Source organism: Zalophus californianus, chromosome 11, assembly GCF_009762305.2.
Source record: "Zalophus californianus isolate mZalCal1 chromosome 11, mZalCal1.pri.v2, whole genome shotgun sequence".
Classification (NCBI taxonomy): domain Eukaryota; kingdom Metazoa; phylum Chordata; class Mammalia; order Carnivora; family Otariidae; genus Zalophus; species Zalophus californianus.
Window position 1 is genome coordinate 61721429 of NC_045605.1, and position 27610 is coordinate 61749038.

Below are 27610 nucleotides of genomic sequence, written 5' to 3' on the forward strand. Positions count from 1 at the left end.
TCCATTTCTTTGAAAAAAGTGGATGGTATTTTGATAGGGATTGCATTAAGTGTGTAGATTGCTCTAGGTAGCATAGACATTTTCACAGTATTTCTTCTTCCAATTTATGAGCATTGAACAATTTTCCATTTCTTTGTGTCTTCCTCAGTTTCTTTCATGAGTATTCTATAGTTTTCTGAGTACAGATTCTTTGCCTCTTTGGTTAGATTTATTCCTAGGTATCTTATGGTTTTGGGTGCAATTGTAAATGGGATCGACTCCTTAATTTCTCTTTTTTCCTGTCTTGTTGGTGTATAGAAATGCAACTGATTTCTGTGCAGAAAAGACCCTGAATAGCCAGAGCAATGTTGAAAAAGAAAAGCAAAGCTGGTGGCTCACAATTCCGGACTTCAAGCTCTATTACAAAGCTGCAATCATCAAGACAACATGGTACTGGCACAAAAACAGACACATAGATCAGTGGAACAGAATAGAGAGCCCAGAAATGGACCCTCAACTCTATGGTCAACTAGTCTTTGGCAACACAGGAAAGAATGTCCAATGGAAAAAAGACAGTCTCTTCAACAAATGGTGTTGGGAAAATTGGACAGCCACATGCAGAAGAATGAAACTGGACCATTTCCTTACACCACACACAAAAATAGACTCCAAATGGATGAAAGACCTAAATGTGAGATAGGAATATATCAAAATCTTTGAGGAGAACAGAGGCAGCAACCTCTTCAACCTCAGCTGCAGCAACTTCTTCCTAGAAACATTGCCAAAGGCAAGGGAAGCAAGGGTAAAAATGAACTATTGGGACTTCATCAAGATAAGAAGCTTTTGCACAGCAAAGGAAACAGTCAAGAAAACCAAAAGACAACCGACAGAATGGGAGAAGATATTTGCAAATGACATATCAGATAAAGGGCTAGTATCCAAAATCTATAAAGAACTTATGAAACTCAACACCCAAAGAACAAATAATCCAATCAAGAAATGGGTAGAAGACATGAACAGACATTTCTCCAAAGAAGACATCCAAATGGCCAACAGACACATGAAAAAGTGCTCAACATCACGCAGCATCAGGGAAACCCAAATCAAAACCTCAATGAGATACCACCTCACACCAATGAGAATGGCTAAAATTAACAAGTCAGGAAACAACACATGTTGGAGAGGATGTGGATAAAGGGGAACCCTCCTACACTGTGGGTGGGAATGGAAGCTGTTGTAGCCACTCTGGAAAACAGTATAGAGGTTCCCTATGACCTCTATAGGTTGAAAATGGAGCCACCCTATGACCCCGCAATTGCATTACTGGGTATTTACCCCAAAAATACAAATGTAGTGATCCGAAGGGGCATATGCACCCCAATGTTTATAGCAGCAATGTCCACAATAGCCAAACTATGGAAAGAGCCTAGATGTCCATCAACAAATGAGTGGAAAAAGAAGATGTGGTGTGTATATATATATATATATATATATATATATATATATATATATATACACAATGGAATATTATGCAGTGATCAAAAATATGAAATCTTGCCATTTGCAATGATGTGGATGGAACTAGAGGGTGTTATGCTAAGTGAAATAAGTCAATCAGAGAAAGACAAGTATCATATGATCTCACTGATATGAGGAATTTGAGAAACAAGACAGAGAGTCACAGGGGAAGGGAGGGAAAAATGAAACAAGACAAAACCAGAGAGGGAGACAAACCATAAGAGACTCTTAATCTCAGGAAACAAACTGAGGGTTGCTGGAGTGGAGGGGGGGTGGGAGGGATGGGGTGGCTGGGTGATAGACATTGGGGAGGGTATGTGCTATGGTAAGCACTGTGAATTGTGTAACACTGACGAATCACAAACCTGTACCCCTGAAACAAATAATACATTATATGTTAATAAAGTTAAAATTTTAAAAAATAAAATAAAATGTACTTAGAATTTAAGAAACCTGCTTGAACTAATAAAATAAATACATATATTTAAGAACACTAAAGAGTTAAGGAGGAAAAATCAAAATCTAAGAGAAGGTAAAAAACAGAGAGAAATCCCCAGGATTTAAAGCTGATTCTGCTCTGAGGACTTTGCTAATCCTGAAAAATATCAGTATGAAATGGGGCAAAAATTTGGCAATTTCCTGACACGAGAATATAAAAATTAAAGTCTAAGACTCACTAAAAACAGAGTCTGATAATCCTCCTCCCATACACACATTATGAAGTGGAACCTTGGGCTCTACTCTCAAGGTGTGGTTGAACCGAAACGCATCGGTATGTTAAGTGGTAACTCTCACTTAGATCGGCAAAGACCTTATTTCTAAGTAAGGTCACATTCACAGGTACCTGAGGTATTAGAATTTCAACATATCTCTGGGAACATATTTCAACCCATAACATGTATATTTTTTATTCCTCACCAGGAAATGTTAACTATGGTTGTTGCCTGTAATAATATATAGCTCATTAGGTTGTTATGAGAGTTAAATGAAATATCAGATAATAAGAATAATATGACACATTAAGAACTCTGCAGATTTATTATTATTACTAGTGTTATCCTTAGTGTAACTTTATGTAAAGTTTTGGTCTCCCTCTCTAAGGTAGAAGAAACCATTCTTTGATGTACATATTTTGAATGTGTGGTGTTTTCTACAAAGCAGGGTCAAAATGTTTGTTAAAAGAAAAAGTAAAAGTAATTTTAACCTTGCAATGACTCTCTTTCAGAAAGTTCGTGATCCCCATATTTCAGATGAGAAAACTGTGGACTTGGGAAAATTGTACAAGGAGAAGCAACCAAGCAGTGGTAGAACAAGAGTTCAAATATAAGGATGTTTGACCCGACAGTGAAGATAGATTAATCATTTCTAATTAACTCTGAGAACAAGGACATTTTGTTTAGAATAAACCGTATGCTCTAGCAACATTCTTTCACTGAACAATAATTCATTCATTAAATAATTTTCTTCATTAAGTGTGTCTATCAAACTTATTTGATGCTGACAAGGAACTTGGCACTTTGCCCAGGACTTCCAGGTAGCAAGGCTGAGGTGGGGGCAGGAGAGTAATTAGTGTATAGAGGGAACAAGATTATATTCCACCCATATTCCTGCCCTGATATCTCCCCACCAGCAGGTGTGGGTAGGAAACTGTGAGAACCAGACTCACACTTGCTCTCCTCTCTCCAAAATTTCTGTGCCCAAAGCCCAAAAGATCCTACATTTAGCTTGAGAATCCCTACATAAGACACATCTGGGAAGGTCCACAGAAGTGGTGATTTTCGAAGTCCTTCTGTGCATCAATACAGAGTGGTGGCTGCACTAGTGGCAGTTCCCACTTATTCCCAAGGAAACAATGCCAGGTGTTGCTGTGTGGAAGGTGAAGATTGTTAGCAGTTGAACTTTCTGCAACCACACTTAGGTGACAGTTTAGACCAAGAACAGCCATGAAGGTAAAATCTTGGACATGAGACCACATGTGTGTAAACAGGGGCCCTCCCAGGGATTTGCTTGGGTTCAGACCACTGATGCTCCCACTGCAGGAGTGGGGCTCACAGGGAAAGTGCTCCCTGGCCCCCAGTTGCCCATGGTCCATGCTCCCCTGAAGTCTATGCTCCTTTGATGGCTGGGGGTGTTCCTCTGTCACCTCTTCCACAGAGTTATAGGGCTGAGAAGAGTTTAGTCAGTTCTTCCCCTAAGGTGCATCTGTATAAATTTTCTGGGAGAAGATTCTCATCACACAGTTTCCTTACCCTTCTTTTCCCAGGATTTCTTTATTTAGACTTCCCAAGAGCCTTTGACCTCTACTGCCCTTATTTTATTGACAGTCAAGCCTTTTACAGTATATTCTCTTGGAAATAGACCATTGGGCCTCAGGGACCTAGTGCTTACCAAGGGCACCAGCTCCTGTGAGCAATGGGGAGAGGGGCCATTGTGGAGGCAGAGTTCATAAAACCAGCCTCCAAAGCCCTTGCAGCGGCCAGTTTAGTGTTTTCTCCAGCAGCCAGAAACAGCAGCAGTGCAGGCTTCTGAAGCTGGTGAGTCTCAGGCTGTACCAAGCAGGACGATTGTGTGGAAGGAGATTATGAGGAGAGGAGGGGAGTCCAGGAGCTTAGTCTGTAAAGCAAAAGGAACTCTTTCAATAGGGCCTGGTGTCCATGCTGACCCTGCCAAAATGCTTAGATCTGGCATAAGGCTGAGTGGCAAGAACTGACCTAATGCTGTTATTTCATCAGAGATGAGGCTGAGTCATTTTGTGTCCATTCAGGGTTTCCAAACTTCCATAGACTCAAAGACCCCACTCATATCAAGGCTGGGAGACCAAGACCCTGTGCCTGGCTGGATCAGAATCTTCCTTTCTGTGCTAGTCTAAATTCATCTATGAGCCAAGGTGATTCATCCGTTTTCTCATCTGGGCTTGGGTCTTCTGTTGTAATTTTGTTTATTCAAGGCTTATCTGATCTTTCCAGACTGTCAATATATCATTGCCAGAGACCATGTTTGTTCAATAGTACTTAGAACAAGGGTCACCCCTTTGTAAATGTCAGTCCGCCAGTACAAATGAATGGAACTGGATATTGAATATCGGAGCATGCCCCTGATGGCCAACAAGTCCTCATTTCTCAGATTAGGAAGCCTCAGCTTCACTGAGGAGGATACAGAAAGAGAGGAGGAATGGTCCCAGCTCTTAAGGAATTTACTAAAAGAGAGATGAAAGTATATTACCACCTGGGAGAAAATATCAATGTTATAGGAGGTCTGTCAGTTAAAAGGTCCTTGGTGACATTTTGGACTCTGGTCTCTCTGCCTGCTCATCCTCTCTTACACTAAATCTTTTAGGTCTCCCCACACCTCCGATACATCCTTCTCTCTGCCTGTGTGGCCTTCCTTCAGATCTTCATCACTTTTCCTTTGGACTCCTCAGGACTCTCCGGAAGCCTCCCTCCCTTCTGTGTGATTCTCTGTGTCCCATCTACAGCACATCAATTCCCTGTCTCAAATCCTCTGTGCTTCCTTACAGTGTACATGGTCATGCCTACTCTCAGGTAGACCTCACATGGCCATGCCTTCACAACTTATCCATGTCTCCTGACACTCTGCTCTCCTGCCTGCTTCTTCCAAAGAACTTAGGATCTACCAGCCCCTAGCACCTTTTTACCAATCGTGCTGAACATCCACATAGATGTTTCTTCTCTTGCCATTGCCTACAAAGAGGGTCGTCCTCTCCCAGGTGAATGTGGCCTCATTTATGTACCCTTCTCTGATGCTCTCAGCTCATAGTGTCTCTTGGCCTAACAGGACCTCAGGAAATCATAGCCCTTTTTTCTCCCCACAATAACATCTGAAGTCAAATGTCATTTATTGATTTCATAAATGAGGAACATATGTATCATAGAGTTTAAATGGCTCTCAGGGTCCTTTAATGGGTATAAGAGCCAGGCTTCATTTCTGTCTGAAACCAACTTTTCAACCATATCACATTGTTTTGTTCACCTGTGTATTTGTCTCTTTCCCACTGCTTGTAAGACCATCTTTATTACCACAACTATACTGTCTTATAAGTATTTGTAAGTCAATTTTCCTCTATTAATGAGGATACCAGTTTTTGCTTAATGCATTTGTATGCCTAACATTAAGACCAGGTACAGGGAAGGCACTGACTATTTTCTTGCTTATTCAAGTAGATCAGGTCATGCAAAGGATACAGAACTGGAGATTTATGGAAAGGAGAGGTCTTTTCTTAAAAAAAAAAAAGTGGGTATGTTTTCTATCTTCTTATTTCTCTATTTTATACTGAGGGTCATTTTCCTATCACATATGTAAAAATGCATGAAAGAACTGTCCCTACATCACTTTTAACCCCTGGATCTTTGGTTTGTCTTGAAAACCTACAAAGGTAGAAAGGGGTGTGTGTATGAGTGTGTGTGTGTGTGTGTGTGTGTGTGTGTATGTGTATGTGTGTTTGTGTGTGTGTGTTAATAATCTATATTTGGAAAATCTGGTATATTCAAAATGAAAATCCTTGGATCAAATCAATATCTTCATTTATCTTCTCTGGCAGTGGGCTCATACCTTCTCATGCACACTTCACTCTCCTAGAGGAGACTTGCCAGTGGCACAGGTGAGCAGGATCAGTAATCCCAACTATATTAATTATTTGCCTCCTGGGCTCCTTCTCTTAGTCTGCCATGACTTCCCAGCTCTCTTCTGCTTCTTTGGCTGTGACAGTTCTGTCATCCTTCTTAGTACTTGACCACTCAGCCCTTCGTTTAGCAGTGAGGGGGAAAAGACAGTACCAAAACAAAACAAACAAAACAAAAAACAAGCACACAAAAACCTGGAAACTCATCAAAGCAGATGAGTTTATAGAACATAGATTCCACATGCTAGGATAATTGAATCTGAGCCATAAGGAATCACAGAAAATTCTGCTTACCAGGTAAAAAATTCCTAGATATGTTTATATGCCTAAAACTGACTTATTGATTAGCTTCCATTCTACATTTGGTGAACCTCAACTATTTTGAATACTTTTCTTAAAGGCACCTAGCTCTATTTCTTAAAGATGTCTCTTAGAGTTATGGTTTCATCAGTATCTTTTTTTAAATTAATTTTTTATTGAGTATATTAGACACACAATGTTACATTCATTGCAGGTGTAAAACATAGTGTATCCACAAGTTTAAACATTAGGCTATGTTCAGTGCCTCTTTACCCTATTTCTTTTTTTTTTATGTTATGTTAATCACCATACATTACATCATTAGTTTTTGATGTAGTGTTCCATGATTCATTGTTTGCGTATAACACCCAGTGCTCCATTCAATACATGCCCTCTTTAATACCCATCACCAGGTTAACTTATCCCCACACACTCCTCCATTCTGAATCCTCGGTTTGTTTCTCAGAGTCCATAGTCTCCCATAGTTCATCTCCCCCTCTGATTATCCCCCCTTCATTTTTCAATTCCTACCAACTTCTTTTCTTTAACATATAATGTATTATTTGTTTCAGAGGTACAGGTCTGTGATTCAGCAGTCTTACACAATTCACAGTGCTCACCATAGCACATACCCTCCCCAATGTCTATCACCCAGCCACCCCATCCCTCCCACCCCCCACCACTCCAACAACCCTCAGTTTGTTTCCTGAGATTAAGAATTCCTCATATCAGTGAGATCATATGATACATGTCTTTCTCTGATTGACTTATTTCGTTCAGCATAATACCCTGCAGTTCCATCCACATTGTGCAAATGGCACGATTTCATTCCTTTTGATGGCTGCATAATATTCCATTGTGTATATATATACATATATATATATATATATATATATATGTATATATATACCATCTTCTTTATCCATTCATCTGTCAATGGGCATCTTGGCTCTTTCCATAGTTTGGCTATAGTGGACATTGCTGCTATAAACATCGGGGTGCATGTACACCTTCGGATCACTACAATTGTATCTTTGGGGTAAATACCCAGTAGTGTAATTTCTAAGTCATACGGTATCTCTATTTTTAACTTTTTGAGGAATCTCCATACTATTTTCCAGAGTGGATGCACCAGCTTGCATTCCCACCAATAGTGTAGGAGGATTCCCTTTTCTCCGCATCCCCGCCAACATCTGTCATTTCCTGACTTGTTAATTTTAGCCATTCTCACTGGTGTGAGGTGGTATCTCATTGAGGTGTTGATTTGCATTTCCCTGATGCCAAGCGATGTTGAACACTTTTTCATGTGTCTGTTGGCCATTTGGAGGTCTTCTTTACAAAAATGTCTGTTCATGTCTTCTGCCCATTTCTTGATTGGATTATTTGTTCTTTGGGTGTTGAGTTTGATAAGTTCTTTATAGATTTTGGATACTAGCCCTTTATCTGATATGTCATTTGCAAATATCTTCTCCCATTCTGTCTGTTGTTTTTTGGTTTTGTTGACTCTTTCTTTTGCTGTGCAAAAGCTTTTTATCTTGATGAAGTCCCAATAGTTCATTTTGCTCTTGTTTCCCTTGTCTTTGGCGAGGTTTCTAGGAAGATGTTCCTATAGCTGAGGTCGAAGAAGTTGTTGCTTATGTTCTCCTTTAGAATTTTGATGGACTCCTGTCTCACATTAAAGTCTTTCAAACCATTTTGAGTCTATTTTTGTGTGTGGTGTAAGGAAATGGTCCAATTTCATTCTGCTGCATGTGGCTGTCCAATTTTCCCAACACCATTTGTTGAAGAGACTGTCTTTTTCCCATTGGACATTCTTTCCTGCTTTGTCAAAGACTAGTTGACCATAGAGTTCAGGGTTCATTTCTGGGCTCTCTATTCTGTTCCATTGATCTATGTATCTGTTTTTCTGCCAGTACCATACTGTCTTGATGATTACAGCTTTGTAATAGAGCTTAAAGTCTGGAATTGAGAGCCACCAGCTCTGCTTTGCTTGTTCAAAATTCCTCTGCCTATTCGGGGTCTTTTCTGATTCAATACAAATTTTAGGATTATTTGTTCCTTTACTTTGAAAAAAGGGATGGTATTTTGATAAGGATTGCACTAAATGTGTAAATTGCTCTAGATAGCATTGACATCTTCACAATATTTGTTCTTCCAATCTATGAGCATGAACGTTTTTCTATTTCTTTGTGTCTTCCTCAATTTCTTTCATGAGTATTTTATAGTTTTCTGAGTACAGATCCTTTGCCTCTTTCTTCGATTTATTCCTAGGTTCTAATGGTTTTGGGTGCAATTGCAAATGGGATCAACTCCTTAATTTCTCTTTCTTCTGCCTTGTTGTTGGTGTATAGGAATGCCACTGATTTCTGTGCATTGGTTTTATATCCTGCCACTTTACTGAATTCCTGTATGAGTTCTAGCAGTTTTGGGGTGGAGTCTTTTGGGTTTTCCACATAAAGTATCATATCATCTGTAAAAACTGAGAGTTTGACTTCTTCTTTGCTGATTCAGATGGCTTTTATTTCTTTTTGTTGTCTGATTGCTGTGGCTAGGACTTCTAGCACTATATTGAATCGCAGTGGTGATAGTGGACATCCCTGCTGTGTTCCTGACCTTAGGGGGAAAGCTCTCAGTTTTTCCCCATTGAGAATGATATTCGCTGTAGGTTTTTCATAGATGGCTTTTATGATATTGAGGTATGTACCTTCTATGCCTATACTCTGAAGAGTTATGATCAAGAAAGGATGCTATACTTTGTCAAATGCTTTTTCTGCATCTATTGAGAGGATCATATGGTTCTTGTTCTTTCTTATATTAATGGATTGTATCACACTGATTGATTTGTGGATGTTGAACCAACCTTGCAGCCCAGGGATAAATCCCACTTTGTCGTGGTGAATAATCCTTTTAAAGTACTGTTGGATCATATTGGCTAGTATTTTGGTGAGAATATTTGCATCCATGATCATCAGGGATATTGGTCTGTAATTCTCCTTTTCAGTGGGGTCTTTCGTTTGGGGATCAAGGTAATGGTGGCCTCATAAAATGAGTTTGGAAGTTTTCCTTCCATTTCAATTTTTTGGAACAATTTCAGGAGAATAGGTATTAATTCTTCTTTAAATGTTTGGTAGACTTGCCCTGGGAAGCCATCTGGCCCTGGGCTCTTGTTTTTTGGGAGATTTTTGATGACTGCTTCAATTTCCTTAGTGGTTATAGGTCTGTTCAAGTTTTTTATTTCTTCCTGGTTCAGTTTTGGTAGTAGATACATCTCTAGGAATGCACCCATTTCTTCCAGATTATCGAATTTGCTGGCATAGAGTTGCTCATAATATGTTCTTATAATTGTTTGTATTTCTTTGGTGTTGGTTGTGATCTCTCCTCTTTCATTCATGATTTTTTTTATTTGGGTCCTTTCTCTTTTCTTTTTGATCAGTCTGGCCAGGGGTTTATCAATCTTGTTAATTCTTTCAAAGAACCAGCTCCTAGTTTCATTGTTCTGTTCTACTATTCTTTTGGTTTCTATTTCATTGATTTCTGCTCTGATCTTTATTATTTCTCTTCTCCTGCTGGGTTTAGGCTTTATTTGCTGTTCTTTCTCCAGCTTCTTTAGGTGTAGAGTTAGGTTGTGTATTTGAGACCTTTCTTGTTTCTTGAGAAAGGCTTGTATTGCTATGTACTTTCCTCTCAGGACTGCCTTTGCTGCATCCCAAAGATTTTGAACAGTTGTGTTTTCATTTTCATTTGTTTCCATGAATTTTTTAATTCTTCTTTAGTTTCCTGGTTGACCCATTCATTCTTTAGTAGGATGCTCTTTAGCCTCCATGTATTTGAGTTCTTTCCGACTTTCCTCTTGTGATTGAGTTCTAGTTTCAAAGCTCTGTGGTCTGAAAATATGCAGGGAATGATCCCAATCTTTTGGTACTGGTTGAGACCTGATTCGTGACCTAGGATGTGATCTATTCTGGAGAACGTTCCATGGGCACTAGACAGGAATGTGTATTCTGTTGCTTTGGGAATGGAATGTTCTGATTATATCTGTGTAGTCCATTTGGTCCAGTGTGTCATTTAAAGTCTTTACTTCCTTGTTGATCTTTTGCTTAGATGATCTGTCCATTTCAGTGATGGGGTTGTTAAAGTTCCCCACTATTATTGTATTGTTGTTGATGTGTTTCTTTGCTTTTGTTATTAATTGGTTTATAAAATTGTCTGATCCCATGTTAGGGGCATAGATATTTACAATGGTTAGATCTTCTTGTTGGATAGACACTTTAAGTATGATGTAGTGTCCTTCCTCGTCTCTTATTATAGTCTTTGGTTTAAAATCTAATTTGTCTGATATAAGGATTGCCACCCCAGCTTTCTTTTGGTGTCCATTAGCATGGTAAATAGTTTTCCACCCCCTCACTTTCAATGTGGGGGTGTCTTTGGGCCTAAAATGAGTCTCTTGCAGACAGTATATCCATGGGTCTTGTTTTTTTAATCCAATCTGATAGCCTGTGTCTTTTGATTAGGGCATTTAGCCCATTTACATTCAGGATAACTATTGAGAGATATGAATTTAGTGCCACTGTATTGCCTGTAAGGTGACTGTTATTGTATATTGTCTGTGTTCCTTCCTGGTCTATGTTACTTTTAGGATCTCTCTTTGCTTAGAGGACCCCTTTCAATATTTCTTGTAGGGATGGTTTCATGTTTGCAAATTCCTTTAGTTTTTGTTTGTCCTGGAAGTTTTTTATCTCTCCTTCTATTTTCAATGACAGCCTAGCTGGATATAGTATTCTTGGCTGCACATTTTTCTCATTTAGTGTTCTGAATATATCATGCCTATCCTTTCTGGCCTGCCAGGTCTCTGTGGATAGGTCTGTTGCCAATCTAATGCTTCTACCCTGGTAGGTTAGAGATCTCTTTACCGAACCGCTTTCAGGATTTTCTCTTTGTCTCTGAAACTCATGAGCCATAGACTCATGAGTCTATTAGATGTCGGGGTGTTGACCTATTTTTAGTGATTTTGAAGAGTGCTCTCTGAAAACACATTGCATTTTCATAGGAATGCTTTTTTAAGGTTCTCTTGCATTATTATCATATTAATGCAATGGTAAAAGCCATGATAAGTTAACATCAATCCATTTGAAAGTATGGTTTGGGAAGGCTTATTTAAAAATTATGTGCAGGAAGCCTATCAGAACTTCTGAGTGAGCTTATTGGACCCTTGGAAGGCACTGAGTTGCATGTGTACACGAGTGTGAAAATGGATAGATGGATATAACACGCCTACACCCAGGAGACTAACTGCCTACAAACACACAGTCAATGTGGGACTGGATTAACAGATCTCCTTACTTTTAGGGAGAAAGAAAATCATTTCCTTCTCACACCTGCCTGCCTGTCTGTCCCAGGAGGGCATCTTAGGCCCAAGGAGTAGGGATGGAGAAGTTCCCAGAGGGCAAAGTCCCTGAGGCTCTGGAGTTATAACTACATCAGATATTTCAGGAACTAGCCAGAACTCCAATATCAGTGGGGCCTGCCCCCTTCTCACATCCTCTGTAGGTGAGTCTGGTTAGAGGGTGCCTGAGAGTCAGCTATACCAAGATTAGCCAGAACATGGGGTAGATGTTCCTCTTCAGTCCAGGTATGTGCTCTCTTCCATTCCTGTCAGTATGGCTGAAATAGTCTGAAAATGGGGTAGTAGAGACTGCATCCTATCTCAGGTCAGGAGTCACATGTGAGAATCTGTGCTCTGAGGCCTTCCCTTTTGCCATCATTTTGCCTTTTAGGATCTTTTGCTGGATGGTTCCAGAGAAGCATTGCCTAGCTCTGATTGCAATCCAAGATTGAAATGGGAGGGGGAAAAGGACATATATGGTCTCAGATGTTCTACTTCTAGGGCTGAGTAGGTTGTTCAATGTTTGTTGGACTGCCATTTCTTCCATTTGGCTGTACCCTCCAAAGTTCATTTCAAGATTTTCCCTCCTTCCATGCAATGAATTCCTAATTCCTCCCAAGAATACTCTGAAATGGAAGAAGAGAAGATTCTTGGACATGGTGTGATTTGGGGCTCTGACTTGTAAGAATTAAATGTCAGAATTTTGCAGAGCAGGATCAGAGGATGCAATGAGCAAGATCAAAAGACAAAATGTAAGTGATCAAAGTGGTGATTAGAGGGAGTATTTCAAATTTAGGGGTATGAGGTTGTACATGCTGAGGGTCATTGTGGCAAGGTCTGGGCTAAGCAGATGATATTAGTTATATCTCAAATATACAAGTGAATGTATCCAACAAGAAAAGTTGAAAGAAAGGAAGAGTTTAATGAACATAGTGCCCAAGACAAGAGAAGGTCCCTTGGTCACCAACTCAAGACTGGATATTATTTTTCTATGGGTTTTTATCTTCATGACTTCCAGCATGTGCAGCATCTCCCAGTCTCTGTGAGCCACTCCACAAAAGCAAAGCATAATCACTAGACAAGAGAGCTGGATCATTATATTGAAAACAGAAAGGGAAAGAGAAAGGGGATGAAAGAACTTTAAAGGTAGACTTCATCATTCTCACACTATTGCAATGAATATAATCAATATTCAACTTGTCAATGACATGTATGGCTCCCACATACCTATGTGCTTTTGCACATTCTACTTATATGTTGTTACTTCCCTGAGTTAAGAATCCTACATATATGAAGATTTATTGGCAATTATTTGGCAGGATCCCTTCCCACCAAATTAAAATGACTTTTTAGACAAAATGAAAATTAACTAATGTTAAAGCCAGGGTATAATATTTTTAATCTTTAAAGCCAGCTATAGCTGAAAACTCAGAACCGTGATGTCATGGAGAACTAGGAACATGTACCTGAGTTCCTACTTTGTGCCAGACTCTGCTACTTATTTCTGCATGTTATTATAGTTAAATTGTAATGTGTGAGTCTAGGTAGTCATGAAAGAACAAAATACAAAAATGAAGAAACAAATTTAGAAGTACAAATCTTGAAGTACAAATTTAGAGACTCACCTGTCACAAAGTAGTTTTCTAAGTAATTTTCTCCTTCTCTTTAGTTGCTGCAAAGACATAACAGTTCTCTTAAAAATAGAACTTAAACAAATCAAAAATGTATAAATGAACCATATTACCTCACTCCTCTATACTGCTTAGTGATAGTAATACCTGAGCAGGATGGCACAAAGGGTGAACACGAAAATTCACATGGCTCTAGATGACCTCCTAGGACTCACGGGTTTCACCCAAGTGAAGCAAATTCTTCTACATTCATGTGTCTTGAGTCAGTAGCTAATTTTTACTTTACTTTTACAGATCATTAAAACTATAGAAATATATGACAAAAGATGACAGTACACCCAAATGGCAACATCTCCATTGAGGTTTCAGACTTCATCCTGAATTGTTTTGTCAGGTCCTCCAGCTGGCAGCTTTCTTTCTCCCTGCCCCTCAGCCTCCTCTTCCTTCTGGCCATGGGGGCAAATGGTATTCTTCTGATCACCATCCGGATGGAGGCCTCTCTGCATGAGCCCATGTACTACCTGCTCAGCATCCTCTCCCTACTGGACATCGTGCTCTGCCTCACTGTCATTCCCAAGGTCCTAGCCATCTTTTGGTTTGACCTCAAGTCCATCAGCTTCTATGCCTGCTTCCTTCAGATGTACATCATGAATTGCTTCCTTGCCATGGAGTCCTGCACATTCATGGTCATGGCCTATGACCGCTATGTAGCCATCTGCCACCCACTGAGGTACCCATCCATCATCACTGACCAATTTGTAGCCAAGGCTGCCATTTTTATTTTGGCCAGGAATATTATTTCTACAGTGCCTATCCCCATTCTATCATCCCGACTCAATTACTGTGGGAGAAATGTCATTGAGAACTGCATCTGTGCCAATATGTCTGTCTCCAGGCTCTCCTGTGATGATGTCACCATCAATCGCCTCTACCAGTTTGCTGGAGGCTGGACACTGCTAGGATCTGATCTCATCCTCATCTTCCTCTCCTACAGCCTCATCCTTCGAGCTGTGCTGAGACTCAGGGCAGAGGGTGCTGTGGCCAAGGCCCTGAGCACGTGTGGCTCCCATTTCATCCTTATCCTCTTCTTCAGCACCATCCTTCTGGTCTTTGTGCTCACTCATGTGGTGAAGAAGAAGGTTTCCCCTGATGTGCCAGTCTTGCTCAATGTTCTCCACCATGTCATCCCTGCAGCCCTCAACCCCATTGTTTATGGAGTGCGAACTCAGGAGATCAAGCAAGGAATCCAGAGATTACTGAATAGGGGGTGGTAGTGAGGACAACTGGATCTCTGCATCCCTAATATAGGATGAGTTTTGAATCAACAATGGGTGAGTGGGCAGAAATTCATATCTATGAGTTACAATCTCAAAATGGGTAAATTGGATATTGTTTCTTCCTAAATAAACTTAAGTGTCATAATTTCCCTTTCATTTCTCCTTTAACAATATCTTTAACCTCTTTTGCTTTTCCCATACATATTCTCCTGTTTTGACAAAATACTGGGGTTCCCTCAAGTAGGTTCTTTATAAAGTGAGAAATTTATGTTCCTAAATATATAGCTGCTAATATGTTATGAATTTACATTAGTGAATATACAAGTATGGGTACTTTGGGGTAAAGTTGTATAATATGATGCATTCTTATTCTTATTTCCATGGAAGGGAACATATTGGAGACAAAGAATAGCAGTGAAATTTCAGTCCTGAATGATGGAATGTTGCTACTGGTCTGTAACTGGGTCTGCAATTGGGTGGACAATAGGAAATGGGCATGAGAAGAGGAGAGGGTTTTTGTGTAGATTTCTCATTTGTGCAACAATTAGCAATGAGTTTAACTAGATTCAAGAGACTCCTAAGTTCTCACCAATGGGTTTGTGCTTTGGACATTTATCTTTGGATCCAGGCTTCCATAGTTTATGGTATGCACACATAGCTCTGCTAATGAGTTAAAGATTGTTTATGGATTATAATATATGATTTAGTAATAATAACTAAAATATGGAAAACATAACCCCTGAACATTGTTTTCATATTAATTGGACCATTTCTAAGCACACTTTGTGTCCTAGGAATTCTGTTAGCTATTAAGACACAAGAATAGAATATCGTTGCTGTTAGGAACCCAAAGTTTGATTAGGGGGGAATACAAATATGAGAGTGAGAAATGGAACAAGGTACTTATAGGGAGTAATGTACCTGATAATATAAGAAACCACTAGATACAGAGTTAAATGTCTGAACTGTAAGCCTTGCACAATTACCACAAAAAACGTTGTTTCTAGGGAACAAATGAGGTGTTCTCATTGTGTGTCATATTACTCATCTGCTACACCTCAGAAGAGGGAATAACTTGTTTTAGAAGATTCTTTCTAAATATAAGATTTTGTGCTTCAATAACAGCTTATAAGTGTGTTTCCTTGTTTGACCATGGAAGGAAAATCTCTCAACAGTCCAATACTAATAGTCTCACCAAAATCTGGGTCTTACACCCCTCACTGATTCATCCTTGAACTAATTAAGCTTTCATTCAGCAAAACTCTGTCTCTTTCTTTGTCTTCTCTATCTCACAGTGAAGAACAATAACTTGGTATTTCATTTCTCTGCTCCTGGATATCACTGTGAGCTACATTTAAGTAATAAACATATACTCATATAATTAAGAAGCAATAGCTAAAAGCACATAATCAGCATTTGAACTGGGAATAATATATTTCTCAAAAGTAAAAACAGAATGTCCAGATCCAATTAGGCTCATACCATAGATGCCCTTTTTCTTTGGTACCTCAAAAAGAATTCCCCAAAATCTCATTCTCTCACACATTTCAACATAAGAAAAAATGACTTGGTTTAAAGTGTGCGTAATAGCAATAGGAAGGTCTTATAAATATGAAGATATAATATGCTAAGGTAAATTTAAGCTACAATCTCTTAGGGAATATTAAAAGTCTACCAGTTTTAACACTATCATATATTAACATCTACTCATCAAGAGACTAAAAACCTTCAGGACTAATCTCTACCACGGTCACATTGTACAACAAACCCAGATCTCCCCAGTTAGCTGTTAGAAAACTTAAACATGGAATTCACAGAAAGGGCTACATCAGGATTTAAAGCATATACCACCCAAGAATGAGAAAATTTGACACAAGTCTTGTCTCCCAAAATAGACTGGTAAGATCTTTATATTTAAAACACATATTTTTGAAAGCTTTGCATTGTTGTGTTTATATGCAACTTTTACACACTTATGGCTCCCATCAAAACAGTATTAACACAAAAAAGCGGTATTGACAGGTTCATTTCCTAAACAGGTGTACAGATTAACAACAGCTTTATCCCAATAATAACTGATACAAAAAAGGATCTCTTCTAAAACAGTGCTGTCCAATGTGAGCCACACACTTAATTTTAAATGTTTTAACAGCCACCTTAAAATATAAAAAGTTAAATTGATCCTAATGATGTATTTTACTGAATCCAATATATCTAAAACATTATAATTTCAACACATAATACATATAGGAAAATGTACTAATAACATATTTTACATTCTTTTTGTGTACTCGGTCTTCAAAATCCAGTGTGTGTTTTACATTTATGATACATTTCACTCAGGACGATCACATTTCAGGTGCCTAATAGCCACATGTGGCTAGTAGGTGCTGTATGGATCAGATCAGCACTAGATATATGGCTTCAAAGGCAAATGAAAAATGAGTAGGAGAGCAATTGAATTGAGGAAAAATGTATCCTTCTTGGAAAAGAGCTAAAGCCAAATTCTTTCTTCATGGCTGTGATTTTTCTCTTTATGTTCTTCCACATGAAGAAAAGGAAGGCAGTGTTTTAGAGGATGAATAATAATGTCTTTGTCCTAACATGCTACATTACATGAGTGTTTATGTCCTAGCATTAATGTGAGAAGAGTAAAATAAGAGAAGGCTCATTTTTTTGGCTTCTTACAACACATGGCCCTCAAATCCTGCAGCAACAGATTTGAAATAGAGCCATGTATAAACCTTGGAAGTCACAGAACCTAAGGAAATATGTAAATATGTAAATATGTAAATAGAGACTTTACTCATGATAAGGCAAGAATATTAGTGCTAGGGGTTAGTGTCAAAGGTTACTCCAAAGGTAGATGATAATAATCATACTTTGTAATTCTTTAAACTATTCTTAACACTATTTACATATACATATGAATATTTATTTTGTGCTCTATTATTTTAATAAAATATATTTTACATGGAATGTTTAATAGTGAAAGTGTTATAATTATTCAGTAAAACATATGAGTAGGAAATCAGTCTCTTCAAACCAAATAGCCATATCTAGGAAATGTTAAATGTTAAAGCTCAGACTTTCTTGGGAAGACTTTTCAGTTTACTCACACATTACCCTTTGACCCTTCCTTCAATGACCTGATAAAGTGAGACAGATATCTGAGGGCAGACCCAACTGACACTGGATATTGGGCCAAGAGAACAATGCAGAGCACATACAGAGAATGGTCATGACCCTTTAGGCTTACAGGTAACATCACATTATCTGCAAAATATGCATTCACACCTAATATAGACAAATCCTTGTTAAGGTGCTAGGGTTGCAGTAGTGAGCAAGACAGGCAAGGTCCATGTTTATAAGTGCAAAGGGTCTGTGCCTGGGTGAGACAGAGATCCAAGAAGGACATAGCCAAAGAGAAGCTAAGGTAGAGTTCTGAGAAGGTGGCCACTTGGCAGAAAGTCAGGACCCAAATCTAGAATAGGATTTGAAGGTCTAGACAGAATATTGTAATAGGAACTTCAGTTTGAGCCAAAGAAGTAACACAATTGTATTAACTGAAGATATTGGGTCTGAAAAACAGAAGGTCCTTCATTAAAAACAGGCACAATCCAGAGAAAACTTATCACAGTGTAGTCCAATAGAAATGATAACTCAATACTAATAATACTAAAATAACTCAAGACCCCTGCATTCCAAAATATTAATCAAATAATTACTTTATTATTCCAGCATGCCTAAATTAGGTGTCACATGAGGAAAAGCTGAAACAATTCATATAAGTTCAGATCTTGCTGCATCTGGTAGAACCTAGGAAAAGAGTAGCAATCTAATTCCAGGACTCAGGACCCACTGTCCTTTGTCAGAGAGAGTTTTCAAACTTTCTGCTTATTAATGAAATATTTGTTTATATTTTCTTTTACATTTTACATCTCTTTACATTTTCTTTCTATGTAATTGTAAGTCTTGCTTGAATGTTCTGAGCTTTATTTTGTATATATGAAGGTGAGCTTCCTGGCAATGCTCTATGACTTTAGTGAATGTTTTAATTTTTAAAAAAGAGGTACTGCCTAGACATGGGCTTTTATAGCAGATTTCACAGTGTATGTGTGGGGGTGAGTGGAGATGAAAGGCATAGAAATGTACTCTTTAAACTAAAAAATGGAAAGAAATAATGCTGAAAACAATGTAGAGTGACCTGATGACTGACGAAATAGTGTTATCTAATCTAGTATTTGTGTACTTGGTAATTAAAGGCATAGACAGAGACAAAGTAGAGGAGCAAAACATAGTGAAAATGTACTAGGGTTTATAAAATATGTAGAAATAAAATGCATGGTAAAAATGGAAGAATGATAAGAAGGGGTGAAATGGAAGCAAACTTTTATGAATTTGTATTTTATACATGGAGTAGAATAATATTAGAAGGTTGACTGTGCTAAGAGAAAGATGCAAGTGGTAGAAAAACTACCACTGACAGCAGCAGAAATTTCCTTTAAAAAGCCGAGCTTTTTAAGGTCATATAGTCTGTTGCAACTGCTCTGTCATATAGAGTAAAAGAAGCCATGAGTGGGCATTAATCACATCAACATAGCAAATGTATATGGTTAAATCAGTGGCTCAGGAAGGGGTGGCAATTTTGGTCCCCAGGACACATTTGGCAATGTCTAGAGACATTTTTGCTCATTACAACTGTGGAGATAGAGATAAGTCAGGGTGTATGGTGCTACTGACAACTAGTAAGTAGGGGCCATGAATGCTGTTAAATATCCCACAATATATAGGACAGACTCACACACAAACACACAAAACCTATCTGAACAAACTGTCATTACAAGCTGAGAAACCCTGGTCTAAATAATCCAAACAAAAAGCACAAATAGGCATATGGGATTTGGAAGGAGGAAAAAAAAAGCAAGTCTCATCTATATGCTGTTAATAAGAAATTCACTTTCAATATAAAAGCACAGGCAGGTCATCAACAAACAATGCTGGAATAACTGGACAGCCATCTGCAAATAAATAAATGAATAGATAGATAAATCAAGACAAAGTCTTTGCACCTTTCACAAAAAAATTAACTCAAAATGGATCATGGATCTCAGTATAAAAGGCCAAACTATGAAAGTCCTAGAAAGTAACATAGGAGAAAACCTAGATGACCTTGGATATGGTGATGCCTTTTTAGATACAACACCAAAGACACAATCCATGAAAGAAAGAACTGATAAACTGTACTTCATTAAAATTAAAACCTCCAGGGCACCTGGATGGCTGAGTCGGCTAAGGGTCCAACTCTTGATTTCAGTTCAGGTCATGACCTCAGGGTCCTGAGAAGGAGCCCTGTTACTGGGCTCCATGCTCAGGGAGTCTGCTTCCTCCTTCTCCCTCTCCCTCTGCCCCTACCCCTGCTCATGTGATCTTTTCTTCTCCCTCACTCTCAAATAAATAAATAAATAAATAAATATTTAAAATATAATTAAGTTAAATTAAATTAAATTTTCACTCAGAAAATCAATGTCCAGAGAATGAGAAGATAAGTCATAGACTGGAAGAAAATATTTGCAAAGAACACACAGAACATACACTTCACCAAAAAAGATGCATAAATGAAAAAAAAAATATGGAAAGTTGCTCTATGTCATAGGTCATCAGGGAAATGCAAGTTAAAACCACAATGAGATACAATTATACACTTATTAGAATGGCCAAAATCAAAAGCACTGACAATGGCACATGCTGGAAAGGATGTAGAGCAACAGGAACTCTCATTCATTACTGGTGGGATTGCAAATTGCTACAGCGACTTTAGAAGATGATTTTGTGGTTTCTTACAAAACAAAACATGCTTTTACCATTTGATCCAGCAAGTGCACTCCTTGGTTTTTACACAAAGAAGTTGAAAATGTATTTCCACACAAAACCTACACAAGGATTCTTTATTCATAATTGCCAAAATGCACAAGCATCCAAGGTGTCCTTCAGTAGGTGAATGGATAAATAAACTGAGATACATCCAATGGAATACTATTTAGGCCTAAAAATAAATGAGCTATCAAACCATGAAAAGACATAGAGGAACTTTAAATGCATATTATTGAGTGAAAAAAGGCAGTGTGAAAAGGCTACATACTATATAATTCCATCTATACAACATTCTGAAGAAGGCAACATTATGGAGAAAATAAAAAGATCAGAGGTTCCTGGATGAGGGAGGGGGAGTGATGGAGAGAGATGTAGGCAGGGCACAGAGGATTTGGGGGGTAATGGAAATACTCTGTATGATATTATAATGATAGATATGTGCCATTATTCATCTTGTGCCTGCCTTGGTTCCAGCCACCCCATCAGGACACCCCCTGCACAGAGTTCCCTGGGACACTCCCACCCACACCAGATTCAGATCCAGCCACTCCAACAGGGTGTCCCTGTGCTGAGTACCCCAGGACATCCTGGACTGCATCTGCTTTAGCTACAGCTGTCTTACCAGAGTGCCTTCAGTGTGGAAAGCCCCAAGACACACAGGCTTCCACCCAATCCACCTTCAGCTATCCTGCCTTGGTACCCATTGCACAGAAAACTCCTCAGCTCATGCCCACGTAAGCTATAGTGGTCCAGCCTGGGCACCCCCTGCATAGAACATCCCAGGACTTGACATCCCATAGCCCACCTTCAGACCTCAGCAGCCCAGCAGCTCTGCCAGGGACCCCTCTGAATAGAGTTGTTCAATGCTCTGGTTTACACCCACTTCCACTTCAGCTGTTCTAACATGTTGCCCTCCTCATAAGGCCCTGGGAACCTCTCAGCCTGCACCCACTTGGCTTCATCTGTCCTGCCTGATTTCCTTCTGAACAGACAGCCTTAGGACCATCCCAAACCATGCCCACTTCAGCTGTGGCCATCCCACCATGCAGCCCCAGCATGGAGTCCTCCCCAATTCCCAGCCCACAACAGCCACAGCTCCAGCCAGCTAGTAACCAAGCACACATGGGCCACACAGAAGATGACCATACATAGGGCTATTCCTTCAAGTTTAAGAGAAGTAGCTGTTCCATCTAATTCATAGAAACAAACATTGAAGTCAAAGAAAATTGGGACACAGAGGAAAATGATCCAGAAGAAAGAATAAGATAAAACCTCAGAAAAATAACTGATTGAAAGAGAGTAAAGCAGTATGCCTGATAAAGTGTATAAAGTAATGATCATAAAGATGGATACAGGTCTTGAGAGAAGAGTGGAAGAACTCAGTGAGACCTTCAACAAAGAAACAGGAAATACTTATTAAAAAAAAATCCAAGCTGAAGAATACAGTAACTGAAGTGAAAAATACACTGAGGGAATCAACAGTACATTAAAGGATGTATAAGAAAGGATCAGCAGTCTGGAAGACAGGATAATGGACAGAAATCACCCAAGTTGAAGAGGAAAAGAAAAAGAAATTTGAAAAAATGAGGATAGGTTAATGGATCTCTTGAACAACAATAGCCAAATAAACAATCACATTATAGGGGTCCCAGCATAAGAAGAGAGAAAAGGGGACAGAAAATTTATTTGGAGAAATAGCTAAAACTTCCCTAAGCTAGGGAAGGTAATAGAGATCCAGGTGCAGGAAGCACAGAGAGCTCCAAACAAGATGAACCCAAGGAGGTTCACACCACAACACATAATAATTAAAATATCAAAGGATAAAGATAAAGAGAGAATTTTAAAATCAGCAAAAAAGAAACAAAAAGTTATATACAACAGAAATCCCATGAGACTATCAGCTGATTTCTCAGCAGAAATGTTGCAGGCCAGCACAGGGTTATAATATATTCAAAGTACTGATATATTCAAAGGAAAAAAACACAATGAAACATATTCTATTTGACCATGTAATCAACTTAATACAGACTGCAATATACTTAGGATGTTTTATTTGAACCTTACGGGGACCACAAACCCAAAACCTGTTAATAAATAGGCAAAAAATAAATAAATAAAAAGAAAACCAAATATAGCCCTACAGAAAATCATCAATTACAAAGGCAGAGAGCATGAGGAGACAAAAACAAACCAAAATAAAAAAAAAAACAAAAAAAAAAACAGAGAAGAACAACATAAGCAAACAAACAAAAATGAGCAAAACGGCAATTAGTACAAACCTATCAATAGTTACTTTAAATGTGAATGGCCTAAATACTACAATAAAAAGACATAAAGTGGCAGAATGGATTAAAAAAACAAGACCCATCTATATGCTGCCTATAAGAGACTCACTTCAGACCTAAAGACACATGCAGACTGAAAGTAAAGGACCGAAAACCATTTACCATACAAATGGAAGCCAAGAAAAACCCAGGGTTACAATTCTTATATCAGATAAAATAGACTTTAAAACAAAGACTGTAACAAGAGACGAAGAAGAATATTACATAATGAGAAAGGGATCAATCCAAGAAAATATAACAATTGTAAATATCTATATACACAACACTGAAGCACTAAAATACATAAAGCAAATATTGATGAACATAAAGGGAGACACTGATTGTGATACAATTATAGTATGCGATTTTAACACCCCACTTACATCAATGGATAGATCATTCAAGCAGAAAATCAATAAGGAAACAATGTCTTTGAATGACACACTGGATCAGATGGACATAGGAGATATATACAGAACATTCCAACCCCCACCCAAAAAAACCCAACAGAATACACATTCTTTTCCAGTGCTCATGCACCTTTATCCAGGATAGATCACACATTAGACCACAAAACACGTCTGAATAAATTTAATCAGACTGAGATGATATCAATTTCCAGTGAAAATGGTATGAACTTAGAAAACCATCACAAGTAAAAACATGGAAAAATACACAAATACCTAGAGGTTTTACATGCTACTAAATAATCAACGAGTTAACAAACAAATAAAACAAGAAATAAAAAAAAAAATACTCGGATACAGATACACACACACACACACACACACACACACACACACACATACACTCATATATAAAACTGGATGAAGGAGAGAGATTTTAGTTGCTCCTTTGTTTCTCCCATACTTTCCCTTGAGAATACCTTTAGCAACCATGAAGTTATTGAGTAGGAAAAAAACTGCAGAGGATTTGTCATGGCCAGGTACTTGTAAGCACTGAGAAGACCCTTTTTTGTCCCAGCTAGGGTCTATGCAATTTCACAAATTTCACTGAATAATTTCTGGACAGGAGTAATGCTGGAGCAGGGATAATGCAGGGTTACCTTGAGGGGCTGGTTTACCTAGGGTGTAGGAAACAAGAAATTTTAAAGCCCAGATAGTAATAAACTTTCTCTGAGGTGAAGATCACAAAACCCACCTGGAGGATTTGCAGCCTAGAACTTAATCTTCCTCTCTTCCCTTACTCCCATGTATATTTTCTACAGGAGCTACTTATTGTCCCAGGGACATATGCATACAGGATATAAAATAAGAAAATAATAATACTATGGAAAAAAGGCAATGAAATGAACAACCATATCATAACAATCAGAATTAATGGGCTAGAAAGAATAACAATTAAGGATAAATTAATAATGCTTAGCATGTAAGCACAATGTAAGTATTTATTAGATAAATCAAAGCATTAATGTCTTCAGAGACTTAATAATGGATATCAGAAATATGAAGTTGCTACATTCACTTATAATAAAGACCTAATTCTTTTTGTAAAGATTTTATTTATTTATTTATTTATTTATTTATTTATTATTATTTATTTATTTTATTTAGAGAGAAAGAGAGAGCATGAATCTGGAGGGGCAGAGGGAAAGAGAGAATCTCAAGCAGACTCCCATGTGAGCATGCAGCCTGCTGCAGGGCTTGATCTCATGACCCCAAGATCATGACTTGAGCTGAAATGAATAGTTGGACGTTTAACCAACTGAGCCACCCAGGTTCCCCAAGAATTAATTGTTTTCAAAAATAAAATAGTTCAGGAGGGCACGTGTTGTGATGAGCACTGGGTATTATATGTAACTAATGAATTGTTGAACACTACATCAAAAACAAATGATGTACTATAATTGGCTAAATGAACATAATAAAAAAATAAAAAATAAATGAAATAAAACAGTTGATATAAAGCAGTCAGTGGATGAGTGAAAGCTGAAAAAATGCAGTTGAGTAGCATATTAATGAGCTGGATAAGGCCAAGAAAATTTCCTAGTCCTGTTAGATAATGGTCAGAAGATACAGAAAGAGGGAGGAGGAATTGTAAAAGATAATATGCAAGGATGTAATAATGCAAATTTGGTCTAATAAGAGTCACATGGGGTATTAAAGAAATGGAATATACTTGAAGAAATAGAAATGAAGACTGCTCATTAATTTTTAATAAGCAAGACTGCAGCTTGAAAGGTATTAGAGAGGGGCAAATTAGTAAAAAAAAAAATGTAAACACCTAGATATTGTGATGTTGGAGGAATAGAGTCCATTCTAAAGGCTATGTGCAGATCACTTACTGCCTTAGGTGGATTCCCAAACAGACTCTGAGATTCTGATGTATGTTTGTGGTATTTTGGGGAGTTGAAGTGGAAAATAAAAGGATGGAGATAGAAACAAGAGCAAATCAGAAATAAAGGAATTTTAGTAATAAACAAAAATCATGGAGAAAAATTAACATCATGTATAGAGGATTTAATGATGGCCACACATTCTTTTACACTTGTCATAGAGAGAAGTCCAGGCCAGTTCCCTCCTGCTGAATCTCAGCTGGTTCCAGTGATTCACTCACAACCAGTAGAATCTGGCAAAAGTGACACTGATTTTAAAATATATGGGTAGTAGGGAGGGCACATGTGGTGATGAGCATTGGGTGTTTTATGCAACTAATGAATCATTGAACACTACATCAAGAACTAATGATGTACTATATGTTGCCTACCTGAACATAATAAAAATTTTAAAAATAAAATATTTATATACCTTTGAGATTTCAAAGATATTTTAATGATATGGGGAATGTTCACAGTATAATGTTAAGGAAAACCAACCTGGATAAACCCAGTTTTTTAAATGTGCTCATATTGGTTCAGTTTTCCTGTAGGGCCACGGATTGTTACAGGTTTGCTTCACTCCAAGAAACTTGGAAGACAGTGCCCTGTAACAAATATGTCTGGGGCTGTTTGTTTTGCTCAGATTTTTAAATTTTCCTTTTTCTTGTTCAAGTTTTTATTTAAATTCCAGCTAGTGAACATACAGTGTAATATTAGTTTCAGGTGTACAATTTAGTGATTCAACACTTACAAACAACACTCAGTGCTCATCACAAGTGCTCTCCTTAATCCCCATCACCTATTGAACCTTTGTATCCTTTGGGGAAATACCTAGTAGTGCAATGGCTGTATCATAGGGTAGTTCTGTTTTTAACTTTTTGAGGAACCTCCATATCATTTTCCAGAGTGGCTGCACCACTCTGCATTCCCATCAACAATGTAAGAGGGTTTCCCTTTCTAATAAAAATCTGCATACAAAACACCCTAAAAATGTTTGGATCAAATTCAATAGAAAACTCACCCTGCAATATTATAGTACATATTACAAAGCACTAGTAATAAAAATAATGTGGGATTGCTGAAAGTAAAGTCAATGATGGAACAGAAGCCAATGATGGAACAGAAACACAACCAATGTGTGCATGAAAATTTGTATATAATAAAGTTGACATCTCAAATCCGTGGGGAAAGGATCAATCATTTATCTCTATATGGGGAAAAATAAAGTTACTTAACACTATATAAAGAGGAATTATTCAAAAATATGTAATATCCCTAACAGCACCTCCACCAACAAAACAAAAAAGTTTCAGACCATACACTGGAGCCTGGCACTGATGGACCCCACTCTATTGGCAGTAACCCACACTTGATGGAACATGGGGAGTTCTAGGATACACCATGAGAGTGCTCAGAGTAGTGCTGAGATGCTGGGGGGGTTCAAAGTAGAAGATAATTATAAAAATGACAAGACACTATTTCATATTTTCACAGTTGTTGGGACCATAGGAGTGCATGTAATATAATACCACTCCTTACTTTTGACAGTATAAACCACAAACAGATATAAATACATAAGTATAAAACATAATGCACTGTTTTTAATAAATTAAAAAGAAACAAACAAAAGCACCTTTTGTGATCTTGTGGAATGTTCCAGAGAAAATCTTTTCATAGAAAAATAGAGTTTCACTTGATCAAATTGAAGAATTTTTACTGACAACTGGATAGCATACATTAAAATTTACCATATGACAGATTAAGGGAGATATTAGCAATATCTAGCCAGAAAGGGGCTCTCGTATTTAAAAATGCAAGATTTTGTAAATACACAAGAAAAACAAAAATTAAGACAAACAAAAGGCAAAGAAAACAAAAGGCAAGAAATGTCAACATAAAATTCACAGCATGGAAATCCCAAATGACTAAATGGCATATCAACCAATCTCAGTTATTAGGTTATTCTAATTAAAATAATGAGATAAGATCAGTCAGAGGGCAGGCAAGGTGGCGGAGGAGTAGGAGACCTGGATTTTCTCTGGTCCTGGGAATTCAGCTGGATGGGGATCAAACCATTCTGAACACCTACAAACTCAACAGGAGATCGAAGAAAAGAATAGCAACAACTCTCTGAACAGAAAAGCGACCACTTTCTGGAAGGTAGGAGGTGTGGAAAAGTGAATCCAAGATGATATTCGGGAGGATAGACGGCGGGGGAGGGGGCCTCCGTTGCCCGCTCTGGCAACCGATAGAGCCACAGAGCACAAAATTGGAACTTCGAGAAGTTGGCTCCGCTGAGGAACGTCGCTCCAGTGGCTAAGTGGGGGTGGAACCCTCGTGGGACAGT

At 38.2% G+C, this 27610-nt stretch overlaps 1 protein-coding gene across 1 annotated transcript; it reads left to right on the top strand.

Moving 5' to 3' along the window:
• The first annotated feature begins 13776 nt into the window (after positions 1-13776).
• Positions 13777-14724, top strand: LOC113914920 (olfactory receptor 56A3). Its single transcript, XM_027580539.1, has one exon. The coding sequence runs from the start codon at positions 13777-13779 to the stop codon at positions 14722-14724; it is 948 nt and encodes a 315-aa protein (XP_027436340.1).
• The last annotated feature ends 12886 nt before the right edge of the window (positions 14725-27610 follow it).